A 24,633-nucleotide genomic window follows, 5' to 3' on the forward strand; every position below is an offset into this window, starting at 1 on the left:
ATTGATGTCCATTACTTGATTAAAACTACTTTATTTGTAAGTGATTACCAATGTATGTCCTGTTTGAATAAAGTTTATTTTCTGGAGTGACAAATTCTTCAGCTGTTTTGATAGGCCATTAAATCTGCTTGATATGCATGTGGCATGTTGCCATGTAATTCTTGTTTCCAGTGTTCACCCAGGTATATTTCTAAAGCATGCTCTATCATGTCACATGTCTGATAGTAATCACTTCTAAATCATATTCCTCTATTTCTCTAGTTTCCAGCAGCAGCTGGAACTGTGGAGTGTCAACTCTTATCGGAAATGCACAGAAACCAACAGGAATTGCAGATGCGTGCAACAAATTCAGACCAGTGAAGAGGGTTTCTCCATTAAAGCACCAGCCAGAAAGCTCTGAGAACAATGAAAGTGATGACCAGAAGAACCAGAAGGGAGAATACCAGAAAGGCAGCGATTCTCAATCCATACCTCCAAATGATGACCAGAGCCCAGGAGAAGGGGAGAGCCTTAAAAGCAAAAACATCGAGCCCACTGTTCTGCTTGGGGAGCTGGAGCACTATGACCTGGATATGGATGAAATTTTGGATGTGCCTTATATTAAATCAAGCCAGCAACTTGTTTCTTTTACAAAGGTAGCTCCTGAGAAAAAACTTTTGGGTGTGTGTTCAACAGTGAATGGTCTTAGTGGCAAGACCTGCTCTGCAGGGAACACAGAGAGCTCGCATGCTGGCAGGACACAGTTCTGTGTGCTGTCTCCTGTGAAAGGCTCTCAGCTGAGAAAAACACAGCCCATTGTCCTTGATCAGCACAAGCATTTAACAGAAGAATTAGAGCTTTCCCAGCCTTTAGTTAAGTGTAGCTCAGCCCATGAATCTGAAGCCCAGGGCAAGGGCTTCCTCAGCAGGACATTTGTTGATCCTCATGCTCACAAAACTGAGAAGACTATGCCAAACTGCCACCTGAGGACTTTCCACCTGCAGACAGCAGTGGCAGAAGGCAAGCAGCTGGAGGAACTGACTATGAACTGGAGCAGTGCAGGGGGCCCAGAGGAGAGGAGCGAAGAGGTGAAAAAAATTAAGAGCATCTTAAACATTGTAAAGGAAGGCCAAATATCTTTACTGGTAAGTATCATCTTTTTCATAAAGCACATAGAATAAGGGCGATCTGTAATGTGGTTTCTTAAGCCAGCAAACCTGATGTGTATTTTGAACCGCTGCCCTTTTTATCTTGTACGCTCCTTAGAAATTGAGCATATGGGCTTCCAAATGGAAAGTTTTAATCTTTAAATCAAATATGTAGCAAAACCAAGATACTAATTTGTGTGAACATGGCCAAGATTGGTAGTTTATGCAGTACAGTGAAATCATATAGAAGGCAGACATTTTAACTATTGAGAAAACTTAAATATCAAATTTAAATCTTAATTAAGTTTTGCCTTTCACAACGTTTGTGGTTCACTTTGTTCAATTATTGCTGGTTTACCTCAGTTGTTATTTAGATGCTCATGATGGGAACAGAGGGGCTTCTGTTGTATTCTGATTATTATTCAGGAGTGTTTATGCTGTCTTGTTGCAGCAGCATTCTCAGGCAGGAGCTTTCTCTATAGCCTCGTTGTCCTCTGACCCATATGAAGTTTTTTAGTAAATTCTAGCACTGTGATCAGGCACTATCAATGATGGTTTCCAAAGTAACTAGATGCAAGTTAACACAATGATGCAGGGCATGTGATCTCCACTCAGAATGGCTGGTGGAGGCACAGTGTATGTATAAGAACTGTTTTTGTTGGATTTTTGTTTAGCTTCTCTGTTTACCAGTCTAGCGCAAACACAAAGGCACACTGTTAACATAGCAGCAGGAACAAAGGCAGATATTCAAAGGCTAGACAGAGACACAAGAGGATATTAGATTGCTCAATAAGAAATAAAAGCAAATTAAATTCACCCCAAAATAGGCAATTGGGGGATGGGGGAAGAAGTCATCATAGGTAGGTAGATGGAAACAAAATGTGCTTTTTTTTACAAACAGGTCAAAACCTCTGAAGGTTTTGAAGTAGACTTATCGAACAGTACTTTGGCAAGTCTGCGCATCTCTAGGAACTTATCATTGCTACTCCTTAACTTTGTCTTCCTTCTTCCATTTTCCTTCTGGAGTTTCTCAGTCCAATTGTTTTGTCTCAAAAATAGACTTGGGCAGAAATAATGTGCTAGGTCATAGTTGTATAGTACATTGGGTGAATAGTCCATCAAATCTTCTCATGGAAACAAGCTATCAAAAAAGTCTTCTGTCATGTGTTTTAACTACATTTTAGATTGTGCTTAACAGAAGCTGCTGCTTTTGTGATGAGCAAAATTAATCAGGAACTTTTTTAGGAGTCATGGATGTTTCCTGTTCAATTACTCATTATTATAATGCCAAAAAAAAAAAAAAAAGGAGGGAAACCAAACACAAAATAGGTAGAAATTAGGAAAATGTGGGTATTTTTGCAGCTATGTCATTGATCAAACTAGTACAAAGACTTAAAGCTACCCAAGATCTTGCACTGTTGTGTGACAATTGCATGAGGAGAGAAACTCAATGAATCAAGCCAGTGAACATCCCGCCTCTATTCTTTTGCTGATAAGTGTCCACGTTCCGTATATTGAAGTGAAAAGCTCCTTGTTTTGAGTCATAAAAGAGCATGCCTGTGGGGGAACATCTTTGTATTTGGCTTGTGTATTGGGCCGTGAGGCTTAATGTTCTGTGTATCTTTTTATCCTTACTTATAACTAAGATAATGCCTTTTTTTTTACAGCCACATTTAGCAGCAGATAATCTAGATAAGATCCATGATGAATGTGACAACAATCTGTTGCATGTAGCAGCATCAAAGGGACATACAGAATGCCTGCAGCATCTCACTTCTTTGATGGGTGAAGACTGTTTGAATGAACGGAACATTGAGCAGCTAACTCCAGCTGGATTAGCAATAAAGGTAACTTAGTCTCTGTCTCTACAGTATCATGACATAAAAGTAATTTAGTTTCTTTCTGTGATGCCAGTAAGTAATATATCCAGCAGGATGTTATTTTTCAAGCGTTTTGTTAAGCTAGAGCAAAAAGAACTGTTGTCTGGTACCACATAAGCAAATAAAATAATGGATTACTATGCAGGATACAATATCAGCTGTATAACACTGACATTTTATACGTTGTTGTCAATGCATATACATTGATTTTTAAATAGTTAACTGACTCTAAAAAACATTGCTATATTTTAAGGAACTTTTATTTAACTCAGACTCAGTTGATTCTTTAGAGAACATAACAGTTTATTGGCTTTTTACAAATACAGGTATAATCTTGTTAGACAAGTGTAAGAACATATTTACGAAGCACAAAAAACCTCTGATCCACATCTGGAGGTGAAACTTCTTGGTTGTCTAGAACAATCACATCAAAGTTAAAATGTACATGTTACAGAATGACCTGTCAGAAAATGAAAAAATTAATGTCAAAGCTTACAGGAAAACCTATTATATAGGAAAATGTGAAAATTATTGGTGTTGCTGCACTAAAATAAAACATAGTGGTGTATAGGAAGGTGGATAATTTAACCGTATTGATTCTGATTCTTTAGTAAATGAGATTCAATGTTTGAGTGCCATTCCTTCTAGCCACTAAGTACCTTAAGAAGAAACAAGGAAAGGAGTGAAATATAATACAAGATTTTCTGTTTCTTCTGGGGTTTCATTTATATTTTCTTCTTGGGAAAACTAGAAACTGACAGAGGACTGGTGGATTCCACCCTGCAGGTTTGCATCTTTGGGATATCATTTCAATGACCTGGGGCCCTGGTGCAGGTTTCAGGGTTGGGTTTTTTTTTTCATTTTTCTGGGACAAGCCATATGAATATAAAATTAAACTGATATCTAGTTGTACTAATGAAATGCTATTATAAACGCAAGGTACTTAGCTTCAATACCTTGGCCCATGTTCAGACTGAATAGTTACAGTCTGCCAATTTAAAGTCTTACAGTTTTAGCTGGAAATTATTTTCTTTCTTGTTTTTTTCAACCGAGGTACATAATGTGTTTATAAGCCAATAAAACCTTTTGTCTTTTTAACCAGAAAGGTTGGCTTTTTAAATAATTGTTTCCTTTAGTTTCTTGAGCATGCTTTGACACTCATAGAAAAGTGTGTAAATGTAATGGAGTTCTTCATATAAGTGGGGGTGCTCAGGTCCAAGCATTTCTAATGATGACCGGCATGGCTGGACTTGTCGTGGATTATTGCAAAGTTTTGTGAGAGCCTTAAAGTAATCTGGCGTAACTAAACTTTGTAGCTCTTGATCCTTACTCCCAAAGTGGTTTTGCACTGATAGAATGGACTTCATTCTTTTTGCTCTTACTTTATACCATTATAAACTCCTATGATGTTATACCATGTGGGATGTGCACCTATGTTCCACAAGAACTATGATGGTCATTCACTGAACGGAAGAAAACTTATATGCAGGAACACAAATTTCCATGGAAGAGAATTGCAACAGTTTAGTGATGATGCTTAACATTTCCCAGTAAGGAATGAACTAATTAAAACTAATTCTTTTGATTCAAGACCTCTTTCTGACCTTGAGCTAGGAGCTAGAGAGTGAAAATGGAGCAGTATGTTACGACCTGTTGCACTGTCATATTGATAGTTTATTTTAACCAACTGTGGAGAAATCCTATCCACATGAGCAAAATTACTTTAATTAGTATGTACTTAATTTTATTAATTCTTTAATTTTAAAACTACAAAAATATTTTACTCAGTTGTGATACAAAGGAAAACAAAATAAAAAAATATTAGTTAGTCATACTTACCAAAATATTTGAACCCAAAATATGATCAGGAGGGTATTTCTAGTGTAATAAAAAGAATACTAGCAGTTTCATTGTTTTACGTCATTACTGAAATTGGGAGAAATAGAGAAAAATAAGTAAAGTAAAATGGTGTGCATTTTTGTGTTTATATACAGACATTACATATGGAAGGAATAAAACAAATATCAAATTAATTTTATTCTGATATTTCTTTCTCCCATATAATTTTAAATGGGTTAATATTTATTACATTCTTGTTGTTGTTTTTATAAAAATAAAACTGAAACTTGAAATGGATATTTCTTTCTTTCTGATGATGGCTTTTTTTCATTTCATACACACAAACAGCTTTTTTATGTATAGTTGGCCTCTGTGAGGTTTTGACTGAGCAATTGAAATACTTGTTTCAGCTATAAAAAATATAATAGCCTTTATGAACATGAGACTTGAAAAATGAAGTAAGAGCAGGCCAGAATGTAGGGTCATGCCAAACTGCATTTACCAAGGTACCATAGCTGAAAAGGGGCCGCAGCAAGGGAAGCTGCTAAAAACTCTTGCCTTTACATTGGGCCACAGGCATGCTCTGAATGTTCATCTGTTTCCACAGCACCTACATCCTGCTTTCACGGTAACTTGCAAACTACCAAGAGTGTGCATAGCAGCTTGGGAATCATGCGACGAGGCTGTAAAAAGTGTTCAGGGCAAGAACCATCTGCTTGTTGGTGTTTGTACAGTATCTATTACAGATAGGTCCTAATCCATGAGGATTAGGGGTTCAGATACTACATATATAAGAATAATTTAGGAAGCATGCATTTAATTAGTGATCAGTGAAGACTTCAGTTTGTAGGGAGACAGTTCACTCTGCTCCAGCAGCTGATCTCATTGAGTCATTGAACCTTGCTGTTCAGGTAATGGAAACAGAACTATGGTTTTGCTCTGAACAATCTGAGAGTAGGGACCGGATTGTGTATGTAACACTATTTGACTGCCACTTTTACATCGCCACTTTTGCTATAATCAATAGCCAAATATAATTGATCCAGGACAGAAAGATAAACAAGTGGATTCCATGACAGCAGATAAATGGACACATTTTCAAACAAACTGGAAATTCATATCATTTTAATAATTCTGATAAGCTTTTCCCTATTTTGTAAATATGTTTACAACTGAAACCGCTGGAATTTTGTTTTTTTTAATTTGTTTAGAATGGTCAGCTGGAGAGCGTTCGATGGATGGTGAGTGAAACAGAAGCTATTGCAGAATTAAGTTGCTCAAAAGACCACCCAAGCCTTATTCATTATGCAGGTTGCTATGGCCAGGTATGACTTTCATTTACTTTCTCAAATATATTATTTAGATGCTCATACAAGAATTTAAATTTAAAGCATGTTTATAATTTTGTGGCTTTTAATTACAGATGTTCTTAATTAGTTCAAATATAGTAAAATCACAAAATCTTTCCCACTTAATCTGTATATTTTTTTCAGTATTTTCCCTCTTAATTTTTTTTTTTTTTAATATGCTTTAACTAATGGCTAGGAGAAGATTAGCTGGCATATTAGGCCAGCCTATGAATCCCAAGAACATGAAGGGAGATTAGCTGTCATGTTCCCTAGAGACCTCCTAGGACACATCAGAAAATCATCAAACATTTTTGGATAGTTCACATTCTCCTTCCAGGAGAGACTAATCTCAACAAATTTTGGCAAATTGTGACAATTTAGGAATTCAGTATATTGGCAGTGAAGTGTGGTGAAATTTGAACATCATCTGTCTAGCCCTAGCCAGTTTTACTGAGAATTACATATAAAAATATGTTGTAAACCAATCCTGTTCCACACCTAACTTATCTATAAATCTGATGATGAGAAACCACAGAAGTACAGCATTTCAGTGCTTTGCTAACGTCTGGGGAAACATATACCACTTAATCACACCACATTCTCTTCCCACAAAGTCTGTTTTTCCTAAGTAGACCTTGCAATAACCCCTCTTCAAAGGACCTTCTCCAGGATCTACTACAAAAGTGATTGGTTATTCTTCTCTAATCTCTTTGGCAGATGGGCCACTTTATCACCCAGTTTCTTCAACTGACATTAAGGATAAATGCAGAAAATGCACTATTTTTGTGCTAATGCTTTTTTTTCTCTTACTTGTTAAGAGAGAACAAAAAAAAATGTAACCACTAAGAAAATTATCTTGTTCTTTCCTGTACACGCGTGGTTGTCTCATTCAGTGCCATACCATTATTGTGGTCTATTTCTGCTGTTAACTGATCCTGTCCAAGCACGAATTTACTGGAGGGGGAGGGAAAGAGAGGGGGTGGGTTTGGGAGGCTATTGAGCTGGAAGTCTACCCTTTCTCCTGCTGTTTCCATAGGCACACAGGCACTCTTGTTTTTATGCTGTGCAAAGACTTCCGTTGCCTTTTGTCCACTCACCTACTATGCAGATGTTACTGGTGCAAGTTAGGACCCTTCTGGATACATGATTGATTATGTCCTACTTTCCGTAGCAAGTTTGGCTTGTAAAACCTAGCACTGAATATAGGGAGACTGGGAACCAGATCAGAACTGGATTCGAGAAAGGCGTATTTGCTACTGGGAAGAAAAAGTTTGGAAGAGAGTTTCATGTGAACTTACATTCATATCTTCAATTGATTAGCCTAATTTTGTCCTCATCTCTAAAGATACTTATACAAATGAAAGCCAGTGAAGCTTTGTTTTTTTTCAGTAAGCTATGCTGTCTACTGCCAGGAACAGATCTGGCACACTTTATCTAGATTTTTTTCAGAGCAGGACAGAAGCTTTACCAGTTAAAAAACACCAGCTACAATCAGCTACCCATGAAATTTAAAAAGGTGATATATAAATTGCTGCCAAGTTTTCTTAGTTAGCTGAATGCCAAAGAAAGTTCACATGTAATGTCAATTATCTTTTTTTTTTTTTTTTGTAATACATAAACATCTTGCAAACATGAGGGAATGTTGAGGCTGAAGGGATGCCAGATTATCTTACCCAACTGTGTTAAGAAGAAAAAAACTTTGAGAAATTCAAATGCGTTGTTGGCGCTATCCTCGAAGCTTTAATTTATTTTACCATTACTTACACGAGAGATAATCCATGTAAACACTGGTCTTGGCAGAATTACAAGAGTAATATTTTTACAGGGAAGACCTGTTATTGAATCATTTTCTAAAAGAGTCAGTCCATCCATTGTTTCCCCAGCCATTAGGCATATGCACCATATTTTTCTTCAATAAATATCATTTAGAATGGGCAGCAAAAGGGAGTTCGTAGCAAAGCTCCTGTGTTAAAGGTCATCAAACCACAGTCATGGCCTGACTCCAAATTCATCTTGACAATATTATAATTGTCCAATGAGAGAGTGACCACTTTTAAGTTCATCTGATGGATGAGGAGAAGAGCTAAAAGTCAACCTGTAGCTCAGTCAGCATACCTCCTAGCAAGGGCTTCTTTAAGCATGGGATTGTTCTCCTCTACTCAGCTCTTGTGAGTAGAGTACTCGCACCTCAAGTACTGCGTTCAATTTTGGGCCCCTCACTACAAGAAGGACACTGAGGTGCTGGAGTGTATCCAGAGAAGGGCAACAAAGCTGGTAAAGGGACTGGAGCACAAGTCTTATGAGGAGCGGCTGAGGGAACTGGGGTTGTTTAGCCTGGAGAAAAGGAGGCTGAGGGGAGACCTGATCACTCTCTACAACTACCTGGAAGGAGGTTGTAGCCAGGTGGGTGTTGGTCTCTTCTCCCAAGTAACTAGTGAAAGGACAAGAGGAAATGGCCTCAAGTTGCATCAGGGGAGGTTTAGATTAGATATTAGGAAAAATTTCTTCACCAAAAGAGTGGTCAGGCATTGGACTAGGCTGTCCAGAGAGGTGGTAGAGTCACCATCCCTGGAGGCGTTCAAAAAATGTGTAGACGTGGCACTTTGGGACATGGTTTAGTAGACATGGTGGTGTTGGGCTGATGGTTGGACTTGATGATCTTAGAGGTCTTTTCCAACCTTAAAGATTCTATGATTCTATTATTCTATGCAAGAAGCAACCATGACTGTTGGCAGGCTTCTCCATGCCAGATATACATCATGGGTACATGGCAGATTGTGTACCAGCTGTGTCTGGCACAGTCACCATGTGACAGGAAGGAGATGGTGGTGCATCCTAAGTGCACATAAGTAGGTCCTGACTAAGAGCTTCACAGGACTGTAATTTCTTTGCAATATGGATGCTGTAGTAGCATGAACTGCACAGGTAAGAGGCAGAGGGTGGGTAGTGCCAAGGGTTTGTTGCTTCTGAGCTCCAGAGAGTCTAGGGGGTCTTCGGGGAACCAGAGCTACAGCATAGCTGAGGACCTAGAAAGAGTTCTTTGCAGCATGTGGCAATGGAGTAGTGCTGGAGAGCGCAGTGGGAAGGAGTATGTGACATGCAGATATGCAAATGCCTAACAATACACCCTTTTTCTACCTCAGGATGTTTGCCTTCTTGTGATTTTTGCAAGGATAATGTGTTGTTTTCACTCACTCCTCCACTGTGAAGGGATACTGGGAAAGGCATCTTATTTAATTAATATCGAGTGATGCGGCTAGGATTAGCTGTCCAGTCAGTACTCTTTACCATGCTAATCCTTCCATTTAAATGGTCTTTGTTAGTTGTTCTTTCTGCTCCAAAAGCCAGCTAATGAAGCCAAAGTCTGCAGCCTGTCCCAAAACAGAAATTACATATTGTGACATTTTCCCACAATCTTTTTTTAGGGAGTTTTGAATTATTGTAGGTCTAGAATATGCCAGAGGGATATTAACCACTGCTACAACATAAGACCATTGTAGGTCTTAAAATTATCAGATATACTGAATAATTCATCAGTATTTATCAGTTCCTGTTACATAACAAGTATGTGATTATTTTCCATTATCCTAATCTCATGAATTTTCATATTATCCCTCATTTTGTCTGAATAAATGGAGTTGATGACTATGAACCTATTCCTAAGAATACTTTTCTTCCAACTACATAATGTGTTACTAAAGTGATGTATGATATATTTTGATATATGATGTTTTCATTTTTCCTAGATGTAAGTGAAAAATATAGTTGTGGTTTGGTTTTTTTGTTTTGGTGGGTTTTTTTGTCAAGGATACATTTGTTAAAAAACATAGTGATTTGAGAGAAACACAGACTGAGTAGGCCTCTGACTTTGTGCCCGTGATCAGTTGATGCACAGACAGTCCTACATACAGATGACTGCATTTAGCCATCCAGGCACTTGATTTCCGTGTTGATTAGATAAATGACTAGAAAGCATCATTTGCTTCATGCTGATTGTAATCATAAAATTACAGAACATGCTTAACATTCTGGTCCCTGTTATGTTCCAAAGAAATATATAATTTCAAAGCTATAGTTGTCTTCCAATTCTACAGAGAAGTTTTGCTAAAATATTTTTCTTTTAATTCTTAAAACATAAGGGCAATTCATAGGAGCAGTGTAATCCTTCTTCACTGCTGGCCAACACCACAGGCATCTCAAGAAATTGCTCAGAAGTATTTTAAAAGGGATATGTGATCTGAAGTCATCTCTCCATGCTGGCTGTCAGCTGTATTGGGCGTTCAGCCAAGGAGAAGTAAAAATACCTATCCCTTCACCCTCTAATAAAAACAAAATTGCTGTTAAAGTGGAAATATGAAGAAGATAAGTTCCAGACAGACTAGCCCTCTGAATCAGTAAGCAGACATCCAGGTGCTTGAATGGGCAGAATCGTTTGGAGGAGACCTATAAGTCTGAGGATCCATCTCCTTTTCCTTGACATTAAAATTTCTGAGGTACTTTTATACAAAAAAAGATGTTTATATTCAAGATTCCTAGCTAGAATTTTGTTTTCTCACTTTTATTCTTTCCCTTTCCTACCTGATTACTGCTCAGAGTCCAAGGCATGCTTTCATAGAATCATAGACTCATAGAATGGTTTGGGTTGGAAGGGACCTTAAAGATCATCTAGTTCCAACCCCCCTGACATGGGCAGGGACACCCTCCACTAGACCACATTGCCCAAAGCCTCATCCAACCTGGTCTTAAACACTTCCAGTGATGAGGCCTCCACAACCTCCCTGGGCAACCTGTTCCAGTGCCTCACCACCCTCACAGTAAAGAATTTCTTCCTAACACCTAATCTAAATCGACCCTCCTTCAGCTTAAACCCATGACCCCTTGTCCTGTCACTACACTCCCTGATAAACAGTCCCTCTACATCTTTCCTTTAGGCCCCTTCAGGTACTGGTAAGCAGCAATTAGGTCTCCCCAGAGCCTTGTTGAGGCTGAACAACCCCAACTCTCTCAGCCTGTCCTCACAGGAGAGGTGCTCCAGCCCTCTGATCAGCTTCGTGGCCCTTCTCTGGACTCGCTCCAACAGCTCCATGTCTCTCCTGTACTAGGGCCCCCACAGCTGGACACAGTACTCCAAGTGGGGTCTCACCAGAGCAGAGTAGAGGGGCAGGATCACCTCCCTCGACTTGCTGGTCACGCATCTTTTGATGCAGCCCAGGACACGGTTGGCTTTCTGGGCTGCAAGTGCACACTGCCTGCTCATGTTGAGCTTCTCATCAATCAATACCCCCAAGTCCTTCTCCTCAGGGCTGCTTTCAATCTATTCCTTGCCCAGCCTATAGTTGTGCTTGGGATTGCACCGACCCACGTGCAAGACCTTGCACTTGGCCTTGTTGAACTTCATGCGGTTCTCATGGGCCCACCTCTCCAGCCTGTTGAGGTCCCTCTGGATGGCATCCCTTCCCTCCAGCATGTTGACCCCACCACACAGCTTGGTGTCATCAGCAAACTTGCTGAGGGTGCACTTGATCCCATTGTCCGTGTCACTGCTGGTCCCAGTACTGACCCCTGAGGAACGCCACTCATCACCGTTCTCCACTTGGACATTGAGCCATTGACCACAACTCTTTGAGTGAGACCATCCAGCCAATTCCTTATCCACCGAGTGGTCCGTCCATCGAATCCCTGTCTCTCCAATTTAGAGACAAGGATGTCGTGCGGGACAGTGTCAAATGCCTTGCACAAGTCCAGGTAGGTGACGTCAGTTGCCCTTCCCTTATCCACCAATGCTGTAAGCCCATCGTAGAAGGCCACCAAATTTGTCAGGCACGATTTTCCCTTAGTGAAGCTGTGTTGGCTGTCACCAGTCACCTCCTTATCTTCCATGTGCCTGAGCACAGTCTCCAGGAGGGTCTGCTCCATGATCTTGCCAGGCATGGAGGTGAGACTGTCCAGCCTGTAGTTCCCTGGGTCTTCCTTTTTACTCTTCTTAAAAATGGGGGTTATGTTCCCACTCTTCCAGTTGGTGGGAACTTCACTGGACTGCCAGGACTTCTCAAATATGATGGCGAGTGGCCTGGCCACTTCATCCGCCACTTCCCTCAAGACCTGCAGATGCATCTCACCAGGTCCCATGGACTTGTGCATCTTCGGGTTCCTTAGATATTCTCGAACCTGATCTTCTCCTACAGTGGGCGGTTCTGCATTCTCCCAGTCCCTGCCTTCTGCAACCTGGGCAGTGTGGCTCAAGCACTTGCCAGTGAAGACTGAGGTAAAGAAGTCATTCACTACCTCAGCCTTCTCCATATCCTGGGTAACCAGGTCGCCCGTTTCATTCCGGAGGGGACCCACATTTTTCCTCGTCCTCCTTTTATCACTGACATACCTATAGAAGCTTTTCTTGTTGCCCTTAACATCCCTGGCCAGACTAATTTCTATCAGGGCTTTGGCTTTCCTAACTGGAACAGATCCCTGGCTGCTCAGACAGTTTCTCTGTATTCTTCCCAGGCTACCTGCCCTTGCTTCCACCTTCTGTAGGCTTCCTTTTTTTGCTTGACTTTGCCCAGGAGCTCCTTGTTCATCCATGGGGGCCTCTTGATGTTTTTGCTTGACTTCCTCTTTGTTGGGATGCATCGCTCCTGAGCTTGGAGGAGGTGACCCTTGAATATTAGCCAGCTGTCTTGGGCCCCTCTTCCTTCCAGGCCTTTGTCCCATGGTACTGATTTATTTAAGTACACTTCACTCTTACAGACCCACATATCTAACTGTGGGCGATTATGTACTTATGTATCACTGAAACTAATGAAGTGCTGCAGGTTAAGTCTGTGCATTGGTAATTGCCTCACCAACACTAGAATCTACAAAGCTTTTTTGAACTAGAGCTCCTAGCCAGTATAATATGTGATAGCTATCAATGGAAGCTAAAAAAATACATGTTTAAATAAAAAATTATTAAGCTAGAAAGTAATTTATTCTTTTCAGCTATTCAGATACAATAACTAGGAGGACAGCTGTAGTCAGCTAACCTTTAATGGACCTCACTTTTTAATGAAATCTATAGATTTATTCTAGCTTCTCAATAGGTATCACATTCAGCAGGGCACAATGACATTTAATCTGGAGAGGCATGGAAGGTTCCTAGGAAGAAGATTTTTCCAAATAAGCCTATTGGGGAAAATAAGAAATAAAATAAGCTTAGTTCACATATAAAAACTCTCCACTGTTAGAAAAGAATATCCACATAACTGTGTATTACACCTGCACACACACACAAAAAGCAATGTAAAAAGGATTAAGTTGGCACCTCAGCTTTGGCTTCCAGACTTTCACTTGCAAGTTTTGCAGTCCAAGTCTCCCCATCCTTCCAAACATGCAGGTGCATACAAATGGTCCATTAGTCAATAACTGAGAGCTCAAGAAGGAGAGATTTCCTGGTTTTAGTTGTGTTGCTTCTCCTCTTGTACAACAGCTCAGAGCTGGGACATGATGATAGATTTGAAGAGTCCAGCTGCTCAGCTCTATGATCTGCTGTGCTGGTTTGACCGTGGCTGGAGGCCAGGTGCCCCCCTAAGCTGCTCTATCACTGCCCTCCTCAGCTGGGCAGGGGAGAGAAAATATAACGAAAGGCTCCTGGGTCGAGATCAGGACAGGGAGAGATCACTCACCAGTTACCGTCACAGGAAAAACAGACTCAACTTGGGGAAATTAATTTATTACCAATCAAATCAGAGTAGAGTAATGAGAAATAAAACCAAATCTTAAAAACCCCTTCCTCCCACCCTTCCCTTCTTCCCAGGCTCAATCACACTCCCAATTTTCCCTACCTCCTCCCCGCCAGCAGCACAGGGGGACGGGGAATGGGGGTTGTGGTCAGTTCATCACACAGTGTCTCTGCTGCTCCTTCCTCCTCAGGGGGAGGACTCCTCACACTCTGGCCCTGCTCCAGCCTGGGGCCCCTCCCACAGGAGACAGTCCTCCACCAACTGCTCTAAAGTGAGTCCTTCCCACGGGCTGCAGTTCTTCACGAACTGCTCCAGTGTGGGTCCCTCCCATGGGGTGCAGCCCTTCAGGAACAGACTGCTCCAGCGTGGGTCCCCCACAGGGTCACAGGTCCTGCCAGCAAACCTGCTCTGGCGTGGGCTCCTCTCTGCATGGGGCCACAGGTCCTGCCAGGATCCTGCTCCAGCACGGGCTTCCCACAGGGTCACAACCTCCTTTGGGCATCCAGCTGCTCCGGCGTGGGGTCCTCCATGGGTTGCAGGTGGATATATGCTCCACCATGGGCTGCAGGGGGACAGCCTGCCGCAGCATGGTCTTTTCCAAGGACTGAGAGGGAATCTCTGCTTTGGTGCCTGGAGCACCTCCTCCCCCTCCTTCTGCACTGACCTGGGTGTCTGCAGGGCTGTTTCTCTCACTTGTTCTCACTTCTCTCTACAGCTGCAATTGCTGCTGCCCAGTTTATTTGTCCCCCTTCTTAACTCTGTTATCCCAGAGCCACTACCACTGTGGGTGATGGGCTCGGCCTTGGGCAGCAGCAAGTCCTTCTTGGAGCTGGCTGGCATTGGCTGTGTTGGACATGGGAGAAGATTCTAGCAGCTTCTCACGGAAGCCACCCCTGTAGCCTCCCTCGCTACCAAAACCTTGCCACGCAAACCCAATACATCTGTGCATACTCCTGTTTTAATTTTCCAAAGAGGCTTGTAGAGTTTCACCAAATTTCACAAGCTGATTTTCAGATTGACACACAGGGTGTTCTGCCTCAGGTGTCCTCTCCAACATACAGGCAAGCATGCTTCTTAATGTACAATTTCTCAGAATGTATTACAGTAGTCACATTTGTCCTGTTATGTCTTTTTATAAAACAAATGAAATATTTTGGCTTATTTCCTTCTGGGGAAAAAAAAACAAAAACAAAAACAAAACAAAACAGAGGTAGACCCATGATACATAAAGTCCTACAAAGTTAGGAGAGACTGAAAACACGGAATTATTGGACAGTAACAGATGACAGTACCAGTATTCCTCCAGTACATTTAGATTTTCATTATTTCTTATCTTTTGTGACATCTCTTTCCCCTTCCCCTAGGAGAAAATCCTTCTGTGGCTTCTTCAGTTTATGCAAGAACAAGGAATTTCACTGGATGAAGTTGACCAGGATGGAAATACTGCTGTTCACATAGCTGCTCAACATGGCTATCTAGGATGCATACAGGTAGAGTGATAGCTATATCAGAAGCCTCTTTACATCAAACTTGAATGACAACAACCATTAAAATGATTGTAGGAGATCTTACAAGTGGGAATAATTAATGATACATTAAAATATACTAGAAGGAAGAACTTCAGTAGGACTCAAATTGAAATACTGAAACGCTCTGTTTTCTGGATTCTATTCTCAATTGTGCTGTTGTTAGCCTGAAGTAAGTGTTGTATAGCAAGAAGAAGGTGTGATTATATTGTTTATACACAAGCGGCTAATATGTATATTTTTATGTTACAAAAGGGCAGCCAGCATAGATATGCATACTCTTCTTTCTGTTCTATTTTCCTTGTGTTTCTTTTTCCAATAAATAGTTGTAGCTCTCCAGCTTAGAGGAAGTCTAACAGATAAGTTTCTTCTATGTTGAAGGATTTCCACCTTGAGTAAAACATCCTTTCCAGACCTGTATTCTGTGAATGTATCTATGCTAAACAATGCAGCATGATGGTGATTTCTAACTAATTCTCAATGAATCAGCTTGGCCACTGAAAGTAATATAGTTCTACTGTATAGAGGTATACAATAGAAAAGGGTAATTTGTTTTACTGAGAAGGCTTACACAGCTACAGTAATTTTGGAAGGCAGATCTGATAAACCAGTTTGGATACCTCTGTGCAGTACCAGTGTTCAATGCAGACATATCAAAAAAGTTGTGGGGTTGAACTGGATGGCTAGGTGAAGCATCTCAACTTTGCGTTGAATTGCAGATGTACCTTCTGTCCAGCAAAGTTACTAGAACCATGACTCACAGTACATTTCAATATTTAGTATTGTCAGCAGTTTGAATGAAAGCTGTTTGAAAAATGATAATAAAATTATTCCAGAAGATTGCAGAAAAGTATTTGAGAAACAAATTAATCATTGGAGAAGAATAGATAAAAGAATAAATAACAACGTGGCAGAAAGGCAAGAAATAGAAATCAAAGTGATCAAGTCAAGTAGGGGAGGAAAAGATGTCTAAGAAGGAATAATAATTCTCAAAGTCTAAGGACTCGAATATATATCAGTAAACATATTAATCCTGTTACCACACATGAACTGATCCACAGCACCTCTTAGGCCACTGCAAATACAGAACATTTGTATTAGTTCAAGCCTAAAAGAAATACAGCTAGTCAATTCTCATTAGCTAACCTCTTCAGAGAGCTAAATATATTTGTACACACTGTTATGTTGAATCTACAGATGCATAGCTCCTTATTATAGCAGTCTAATTATTTATCTGAACACAGAGAAGATATAACTCCATAAAAAACAGTGTGAGAGTCTCTCACAATAAAAAAAGAAAAACAGGTGTCAGCTAAGCTGAATGAATAAACTTGAAAAGAACACAGTCAAATAGATTTGGAGGACATGACCATGTCTGCATTTTCTCACTGGTGGAACATATCTTTCTTTTAAAGATGTCAGGAATGGACCCTGTACAAACTCTTATGAGTATAAAATAAAAAAATCATCATATCTGTGCTAAATCTTTTTATTATAATAATAAATGTTGTTATTATTGTATTGTAGAAAATTGCTGAGAGCAGTTGGAAAAATTGGATAGAAGACATGTTTATTGTTTACTAGTGAGGAGCACTGTTGTGGTAGGATGTGTGCTTAGAGTTACTAACTCAACAGCGGCTTGTCAAAATGTACAATGCCTTTGAAGGAGAAATGAGAGTAGATGATTTTGAACAGAGTGGTGACATCTGCAGGCTGTTTTCATGGATGAAACTAACAAAAAAGAGAATAGCCCTGCTTTCCTGATGAAGAATGAACCTTAATAAATGGCTTAGAATTCTCAAGATTATTTTATTGTAGATAAATATACAAATCAACAAGTGTTTTGTGCTGAAGTGAAGCCATGAGAAGTAAATCATGAAAATTACTAATGACAACAAAAATATGTTAGCAATGTCACTTCATTAACAGCTCACAGCCTTAAGTGTAGTTGATGTTTTGTTGTGCTGTGAAACAAAATAAGCCCTCTGCACAGTGAGCTCATGGTCTAATTTAAAACAATGTACAGTGAATGATCTGGTAAAAAGAAAGAAGCTATAAAGGAGGCGGGGAGATTATAAGTAGCGGTACTAAGGATGGAGGGTCACAGGCTGTCAGTGATTCCCCAGCCCTCTCATTCACTGTATTTATGAGGACCTGAAACTTCTATCATGTTCCAAACTATAAGACTGCTTTCTGCAGGGTCATAACTCTCCCTTCTTTATTTTCTTTATTGGCAAATTAAACCAAATTTATTGACACGAGATGCAGTGCAAAACTGTTCATAAGTTTCCCTTCTCTATAGATTTAGCAAACCAGACAGACCACCATTACTGTTTTCTGTCAGCAGATGTAGAGGGCTCTGTGCCTGCTGTTCTGAGTCAACAAGGCCACTCCAATCCTTGGTGGCTTACTAGCTCTGCTTGGATAAGTCAACCAAGAGCTAGCCATGCAATTCCTCTTCTGCATGTGTACGTGTAATGTTAATGATGTGGTAGTTTTTGGATGCATTATGATTTTGTTCAGAATTTTTTCCAAAGTACTATAAGCATTGTGTATTTGAACATTGCTGAGAATATTTAGGTCCTATTCTAGGCTCTCTAGTAAAGTGAATAGTGCATAAAACAGATTTCATGAACAGATCAGAAAGAGTGAAGGTTTGGTCTCAGTTCTTGCTTCAGTTATTGGATGTCTTGAGTACTGCATGCTTTGGTCTAGAGAAGAGGACACTGAGGGGAGACCTCATCACAGCCTACAGCTTCCTCACGAGGAGGAGCGAAGAGGCAGGCGCTGATCTCCCTCTGGTGACCAGTGATGGAACCCAAGGGAACGGCATGAAGCTGCGACGGGGGAGGTTTAGGTTGGATATCAGGAAAAGGTTCTTCACTAAGAGGGTGGTTGGGCACTGAAACAGGCTCCCCAGGGAAGAGGTCACAGCACCAAGCTTGACTGAGTTTGAGAAGCGTCTAGATAACGCTCTCAGTCGTATGCTCTGATTCGGCTGGTCCTGTGTGGAGCCAGGAGTTGGACTCGATGATCCTTATGGGTCCCTTCCAACTCAGGACATTCTATGATTCTATGTCCTGAGGTCAGCCTCACAGGCTTCTTTTGCCCTTACAACACTCTGGATTCAAGTCCCAGAGGTAACTCAAATGTCATGGTTTACAACCTGGACGATTCTGCAGCAGCAAGCTAGGGTTCTCCACTAGTACTGTGAGTAACACAGGGGTATACATCAGACTATAAGCCATTATTTTTCTTAAAGACTAAAAGCTGACTCAGATTTGAGTATCTCTTTAAAAGGGAATAAGGGGTAACCAAGCAAGTGCAAAGCAGTGAGACTTCTTTCAGCATTTAAAAAACCCAAACTCCCCAAAAAAACAAACAAGAAAAAAACCCACCAAGACAAACAAACAAAAAAACCCCCACCCAACAAGACTGAAAAAGTCATTATACAGATTTCTTTCTGCAAAAAAGAAATTTGGGCCTGTCTGACCTAAAGGAGTTGTTGGAAAGTATCTGCCATACCTTTCATATCCAAACATCACTTGGCTAAGGAATCAGGACATTGAGACTGCTGTGTTGAGTGTTTTAAACTCAGGGATTCTGCTGTGGTAGGAAATTGAGAGCTAAACCACAAAAAGGAGTCAGCAAATATTGTAGCAAAGACATTCCTAAAATGAGATTCTAAGGGTGTGTTGCAATGCCTTGCAGTGCAGAGATCCCAAGAACAGCAAATACCAGGCCTCGTAAGCCACTATAGCTCATCACCACCCTCTATAAACTGGCTAACGATGTGTTCACTCTGCCCTGGGCCCTGATGTTATGTAGCACAGATGTCCTTTGAATTGCACTTGCCTGTGTCTTCTTTTCTAGGTCTACCATGTGCAAAGTTAGCACAATGTTTAGTAATGCATAGACAAGTGCATCTGAAAAAGTTTGTTACTGTGACTCAGGAGAGAATCAATAGGTGCCTAAATGTAAATCTTCTGTTTTCATTTGGTGGTCCCACTGTTTTCATTTTGGTGGTATGTGTTTTGAGTTCAAGCTGCATACAGACTTGTCATTGACTGATTTGTAAAAAATATTGGTTTAGACCATTTTCAAGCATTTTATTCAGGAGTGCTTTGCATCCAGCCATTACTTTGATTGGCCAGAAGTGACAGCAGAGACTTACACTTGCAGATGTCAATGTTTCCTTTTGTGTTTTTACAGACATTGGTTGAATATGGAGCAAATGTCACCATGCAAAACCACGTGGGAGAGAAACCCTCACAAAGTGCTGAGCGTCATGGGCACACCATGTGCTCCCGCTACTTAGTAGTTGTGGAGACATGTATGTCATTGGCCTCTCAGGTTGTCAAGCTAACTAAGCAGCTGAAGGAGTAAGTGTTTCATTGTTAGCAGAGGGATCATTCTTAAAACAATACCCTATTTTGTCTTCAATTTATTAGCAGTGTCTGTTTTCTTCTTCTTATATATGATATTTCCAAGTCATATTTCTACCTTATTTCTCCACTCTTTCCTGCTCTCAGGCATTCACCCCTTCACCTTTAGCAGCTCAGCTTTTCAGCTCTTCTCTTTGTGGCAGTTTGCTTTGAATGTAGACAAAGGAAGTGGGAGTGGAAAAACGTGTGTATGAAGCAATCCCTTTGCATACCTTGGGATCACATCATTGCTGATCATAACTTCTGTTCACATAGCATGCTTTTATATACCATGGGTGGCTCTTCGCAGTTACAGTACTGAGTGTTGATGTTGGGAGGAATAATGGAAATAGTAGTTGGAGAGGTGTTTTTGGACTTGGAAGGTCACCAAAGTCCACAATGGTTACTCAGGAAATATTTTATGTTCTGTTTTTTCTTCATAGGAGCTGGTTTAAATATTTTAGTATGGTTTTTAATAAACATTCTGTAAAAAGCCTGTTACTTTAAAACATGAATTTATGCAATTGCTTGCTTTTATTGTAAGTGCTGTTACTGTGACTTAGCATGTCAATAGACTCATAAGACTCAGAAACCATCAGCACTGACCTAGCTTTGTTCCAATTTAGAAACATGATCAAGAGCTTGTCAACCACCTTGTAGTTGCTTCTCATAATCCCATGTTTAGAGGAGACCATATAATTTTATGCAAGCAGCATGTGAGTAATTGTACTGGGTAGAAATTACAAGAGTCTGTTAGCATGGGAGGTGCAGGGGTGGCTTCTGTGAGAAGAAGTGAGGGGCTGCCCTTTGCTGTACACAAGTGGTTCCAGCCTGCTGCACAACAGACCCACTGCAGGACACAGCTAAGCCCATCAAGCAAGTTGGTGGCACCTCTGTGAAAACATATTTGTGAATGGACAGAAAATGCCAGAGAGGAGGAGGGAACAGAAGAGTGACAGAGGGAACAGCAAGGTCAGAGGAGCAGGAGGTGCACCATGGTGGAGCAGGCACACGCCCAAAGGGACTGTGGGCCATGGAGTACCCATGCTAGAACAGGTACACCCCCTGGACGTACTGTAGCCCATGGGTAAGCCCACACCAGAGCCAGTGCTTCCCCGAATGGACTGCAGCTGGTAAAGGACCCACACTAGAACTTCAGAAAAAACTTGCTTCCAGAGAAGGAAGCAGCAGCAGAGAGAAACTGCTACACACAGATCCTGGCCTGTGCTGCTCGTTGTCTCACTGAAAAGGCTGGGAGTAACCTGCAGCTATGACAAGAGGGGAAGAGAGGTGTCTGGAGTGAAGCCTGAGAATGGGGGAGAGGAGAGGCTTGGAGTGCAGATGAACCTGGGAGTGAAATTGAGCCTGGAAAAGGGAAGGACAGGTCTTTTAAATGTCTGTCCTTTTGTGTTTCCCAATACCTGAATCAATAATGAAAATTTTATGCTAATTGGCAATGACTTAAGTTAAATTCCCCAAGATGAATCTCTTTTGCACATGACAGTAACTGGTAAGTGATCTCTCTGTCTTTGTTTTGACCAATGAGCTTTTTTGCCTCTGTTCCTCCTATTTTCTGCCCGCATCCCACTGAGGGATAGAGGGAGTGAGAGACCGGCTGTGTGGGTGCTGCCAGTTGCGGCCAATCCATTATAGTGATACAATCTTTAGTTTCAAACTGGATGTCTTGAAAATAAGGGTAAAAATTCTCTATATTGTTGATTCACCCTTTTGGTATAATCTGGTATTTAATTTGTACTGTTTTTACAGCAAAAGGAGTAGCAGTGTGGTGTAGTAGCAGTCCTTTCTGTCATTACAGAATACCTTCCTGCATTTGAAGTATGCTTAATTTTATGTTTGTTCCTCTAAGTGTTATATTATACAGGCATTTTCTCTTTGTGGTATCATCACTCTTCCTTTACATTTATAGTCCCATAAATGCAAACAGTGAACTAAGGATTATTATAATTTTCACAGTTTTCATAATTTCACATTCTAACACTGTTCACTGGACATTTCAAAGAACCAGGTGTTTTGTAGTTGACTCATTTACTGAGAAATACTAAAATATACAAATCAACTGATATAAAGGAAAAAAAACCCAGAATATAGGGTATTTCCTGAGTAGCTTGCATTAGCACTTCACTCATCTCAATATATAATGAAATTGATTTTCCCATAACCCAGCAGAAAAAAACCACACACGCTAGAAAGATTATCCATGTTTCAGTTTTCTTCAGTGCTCACCCAGTACTTGATATAAGTGTTAACTCTCATGTGGAAACAAAAGACTTATGTCAGTCGGCAGGCTGTTTAAGCCCATAGAGACAGTGTAGTTCTGACTTTCCTGACGAAAGCATTAACACTTTTCCAAGTCTCCCCTTTGTCATCTCACAGACTGCATGCATAGGAAGTCATTTAAATGATTTTTATCTGGCTCCTGATGGTTCCTTTGCTTGTCTCAGCTGAAGTTAAATGTGCTTCCCTTCAGCAGCCTGTTTTTTCAGGCTTCAGATTTAGCTCCAGTAAGTGCAGCAGCAGCCTTTTCTTCCTCTTCTACCAAGAGACATAAGAGTCGTGTGTAACCCTGTTGCAGTTTACTGAGACAGTGAAATATTTTACTTTCTGCTTGAAGAACAGCTTCTGCATGGCTGTCTGGGCTGCAAGCCTCAGGCCATGAGTGGTTCTGAAAGAAGCAATGGACCATGTTCAGAGGCCCCTGCTCAGAAGCCAGAGGGGATGATGGACGAAGACTCTATCCCTGTTTTGCAGCCCCATCCTGCATAAAAGTCCAAGGATGTGACGTGGTTTAGCCCCAGCCGCAGCTGAGCACCACTTGCTCACACCTCTCCCGCCGGGATGGGGACGAGAACGGGAAAACAATGGCAAAGCCTCCAAAGCCTCGAAGGTTGGGATAAGGACAGGTTACTGGGACAGCAAGGGAGGGGGAAAATCAACAACAGTGCTGATAACAGATATTCACAATGGGTGATAACAGAGAACAATTTACCGACCTGACGCTCAGCCCCTGCCCAACTACCCCCCCTTTTATGGTGAGCATGACCCTTTTATGGTGAGCATGACGTCGCATGGTATGGAATAGCCCCTGGCCAGCTTGGCTCAGCTGTCCTGGCTCCTTGTGAAATTAACTCTGTCCTTGCCAGAACCAGGACAGGATGGTATGAAGTACATGCCTGGGACAGCTTCTCAAGGGGCCTTAATTCTGGCATAGCAGGAGAATTCATTGGCTATAGCACTGCTGTAGATCCTGAAAGGATTAGATGTCAACAGATGGAGGTCCAGTTTACAGCCTAAGTCACTTCAAATTGTTACGTAGGAATAGCTCCAACTTGGGCAGCTGAGCTGGCTTTCCTGTATTTTCTCCACCCACTTCTGCTGGTGTTAGTGGACATTGTTCTAGAGACAGAGGAGTTATGATTGTATCATGATGAATTACCTGAATAGTCAATATCAACACAGAAAGCCCTTATGTACTTCACAGCCTTCCCTCAGCTGCTGTAAAAATGAGCTGATTATGCAATCTTCTTTCATTCTGAGTGCCTTATTAGCCAGTGATGAGAGCCTCTGTCTGATAATACTGTATGTCCCCAACCACAGGAAGACTGGAGTGGTTGATATTGTGCAAGAAGAACAGCAGCACAGAAACTGTCTTCCACCAGCACCTAGCAAGACCTATCTTCAAAGGTCCTAAACCAAAGAAGGAAGTACCATCTTTCATTCTCTTTTTATGAGTTCTTCCAGTCATCGAGGCAACACGGAGCAGTTTTAGAGACATGTTATCCCAGTCCATCACAGTCTTTGGAACCATTCCTGAAAAGAAGGCACAAAACCAAAACAATAAAATCACATCTGGCCAGAGTCTTCACATCTTTCAGCTCTTTGATCCGAAGAACCTCAGATGACAAATTTAGAGGAGTATAGCAAAACCTTTTGAGTTGGGTCTAACTCTCCATTCAGAAAGAAAAGCCTTTATATTAGAAAGAAGGAAATAAGTGGCAACTACAAATGTTTCATCAGATTTTCACAAGATGATTAACTGAGACTTTTCCCCAAAAGAGGGAAGGAACCAAGCAGTTCTTTCCATAGGTAAAAGGAAAGTGGCCCACAAAAACTGCTGTTACTGGCTTCAAAATAAAAGCTTTGGTTTACATCTCTTGCTAATTATAGACGTTTAGTCAATCCAATAGGACTTTCTGAACTAAACAAAATGCTTAGGACAGTCACAAAAGTTTCTCACAGAGTCTATACAAAATCTCAGCTTTCATTTTACTTTATGAGGTCTCCGTAAGTCTTACAATCTTAGTTATTCCCTCACTGATTCATCTGTCTAAAAAAACCTTAGTTGCCAGTGTAGAAAATTCCTACCTGCACAAATACATGGTTTCTAGCACTGATGACATTAGTGGTAATGACTTGTATTTTTTGGGCTTTCCTGGCTTGATGAGACCAAGTCAGAACTAATGACATAAAATTAATGCTTCCCTAGTCATCTTTTACAATGCTGCTTGAAGACAGACCGTTCTACCTGCATTCCCAAAGGGTTACACTGTCCTATGTTTATGGACTTGGATGTGCAAAGCTATCAATGAGTGAGACACTTGTTGATCTTTTTGATACACTGTAAAGCCAAAATCTCTGGCAAGGCAAAGATTAAAGCAAACCATGAGTCAAAAGATGAAGATGAAAAACTGGTTGAATATCATCTGTTGCCACCACTTTTCTCTGTTCTCTAAACAAAACTCATTATTTTTCTGA

General features: G+C 40.9%; 1 protein-coding gene across 6 annotated transcripts in view; it reads left to right on the forward strand.

Moving 5' to 3' along the window:
• SNCAIP (synuclein alpha interacting protein) overlaps positions 1-24,633 on the forward strand; it is a 93,678-nt gene that overhangs the window by 55,771 nt on the left and 13,274 nt on the right. For all 6 annotated transcript variants that reach the window (XM_075739812.1, XM_075739815.1, XM_075739811.1 and 3 more), the window contains exons 4-8: positions 262-1,124; positions 2,795-2,974; positions 6,058-6,171; positions 15,275-15,400; positions 19,649-19,818. In XM_075739812.1, coding sequence (XP_075595927.1) covers positions 262-1,124; positions 2,795-2,974; positions 6,058-6,171; positions 15,275-15,400; positions 19,649-19,818 — 1,453 coding nt within the window. The remainder of the gene's footprint in view (positions 1-261; positions 1,125-2,794; positions 2,975-6,057; positions 6,172-15,274; positions 15,401-19,648; positions 19,819-24,633) is intronic.

The sequence above is a fragment of the Balearica regulorum genome, chromosome Z, assembly GCF_011004875.1.
Source record: "Balearica regulorum gibbericeps isolate bBalReg1 chromosome Z, bBalReg1.pri, whole genome shotgun sequence".
Taxonomy (NCBI): Eukaryota; Metazoa; Chordata; class Aves; order Gruiformes; family Gruidae; genus Balearica; species Balearica regulorum.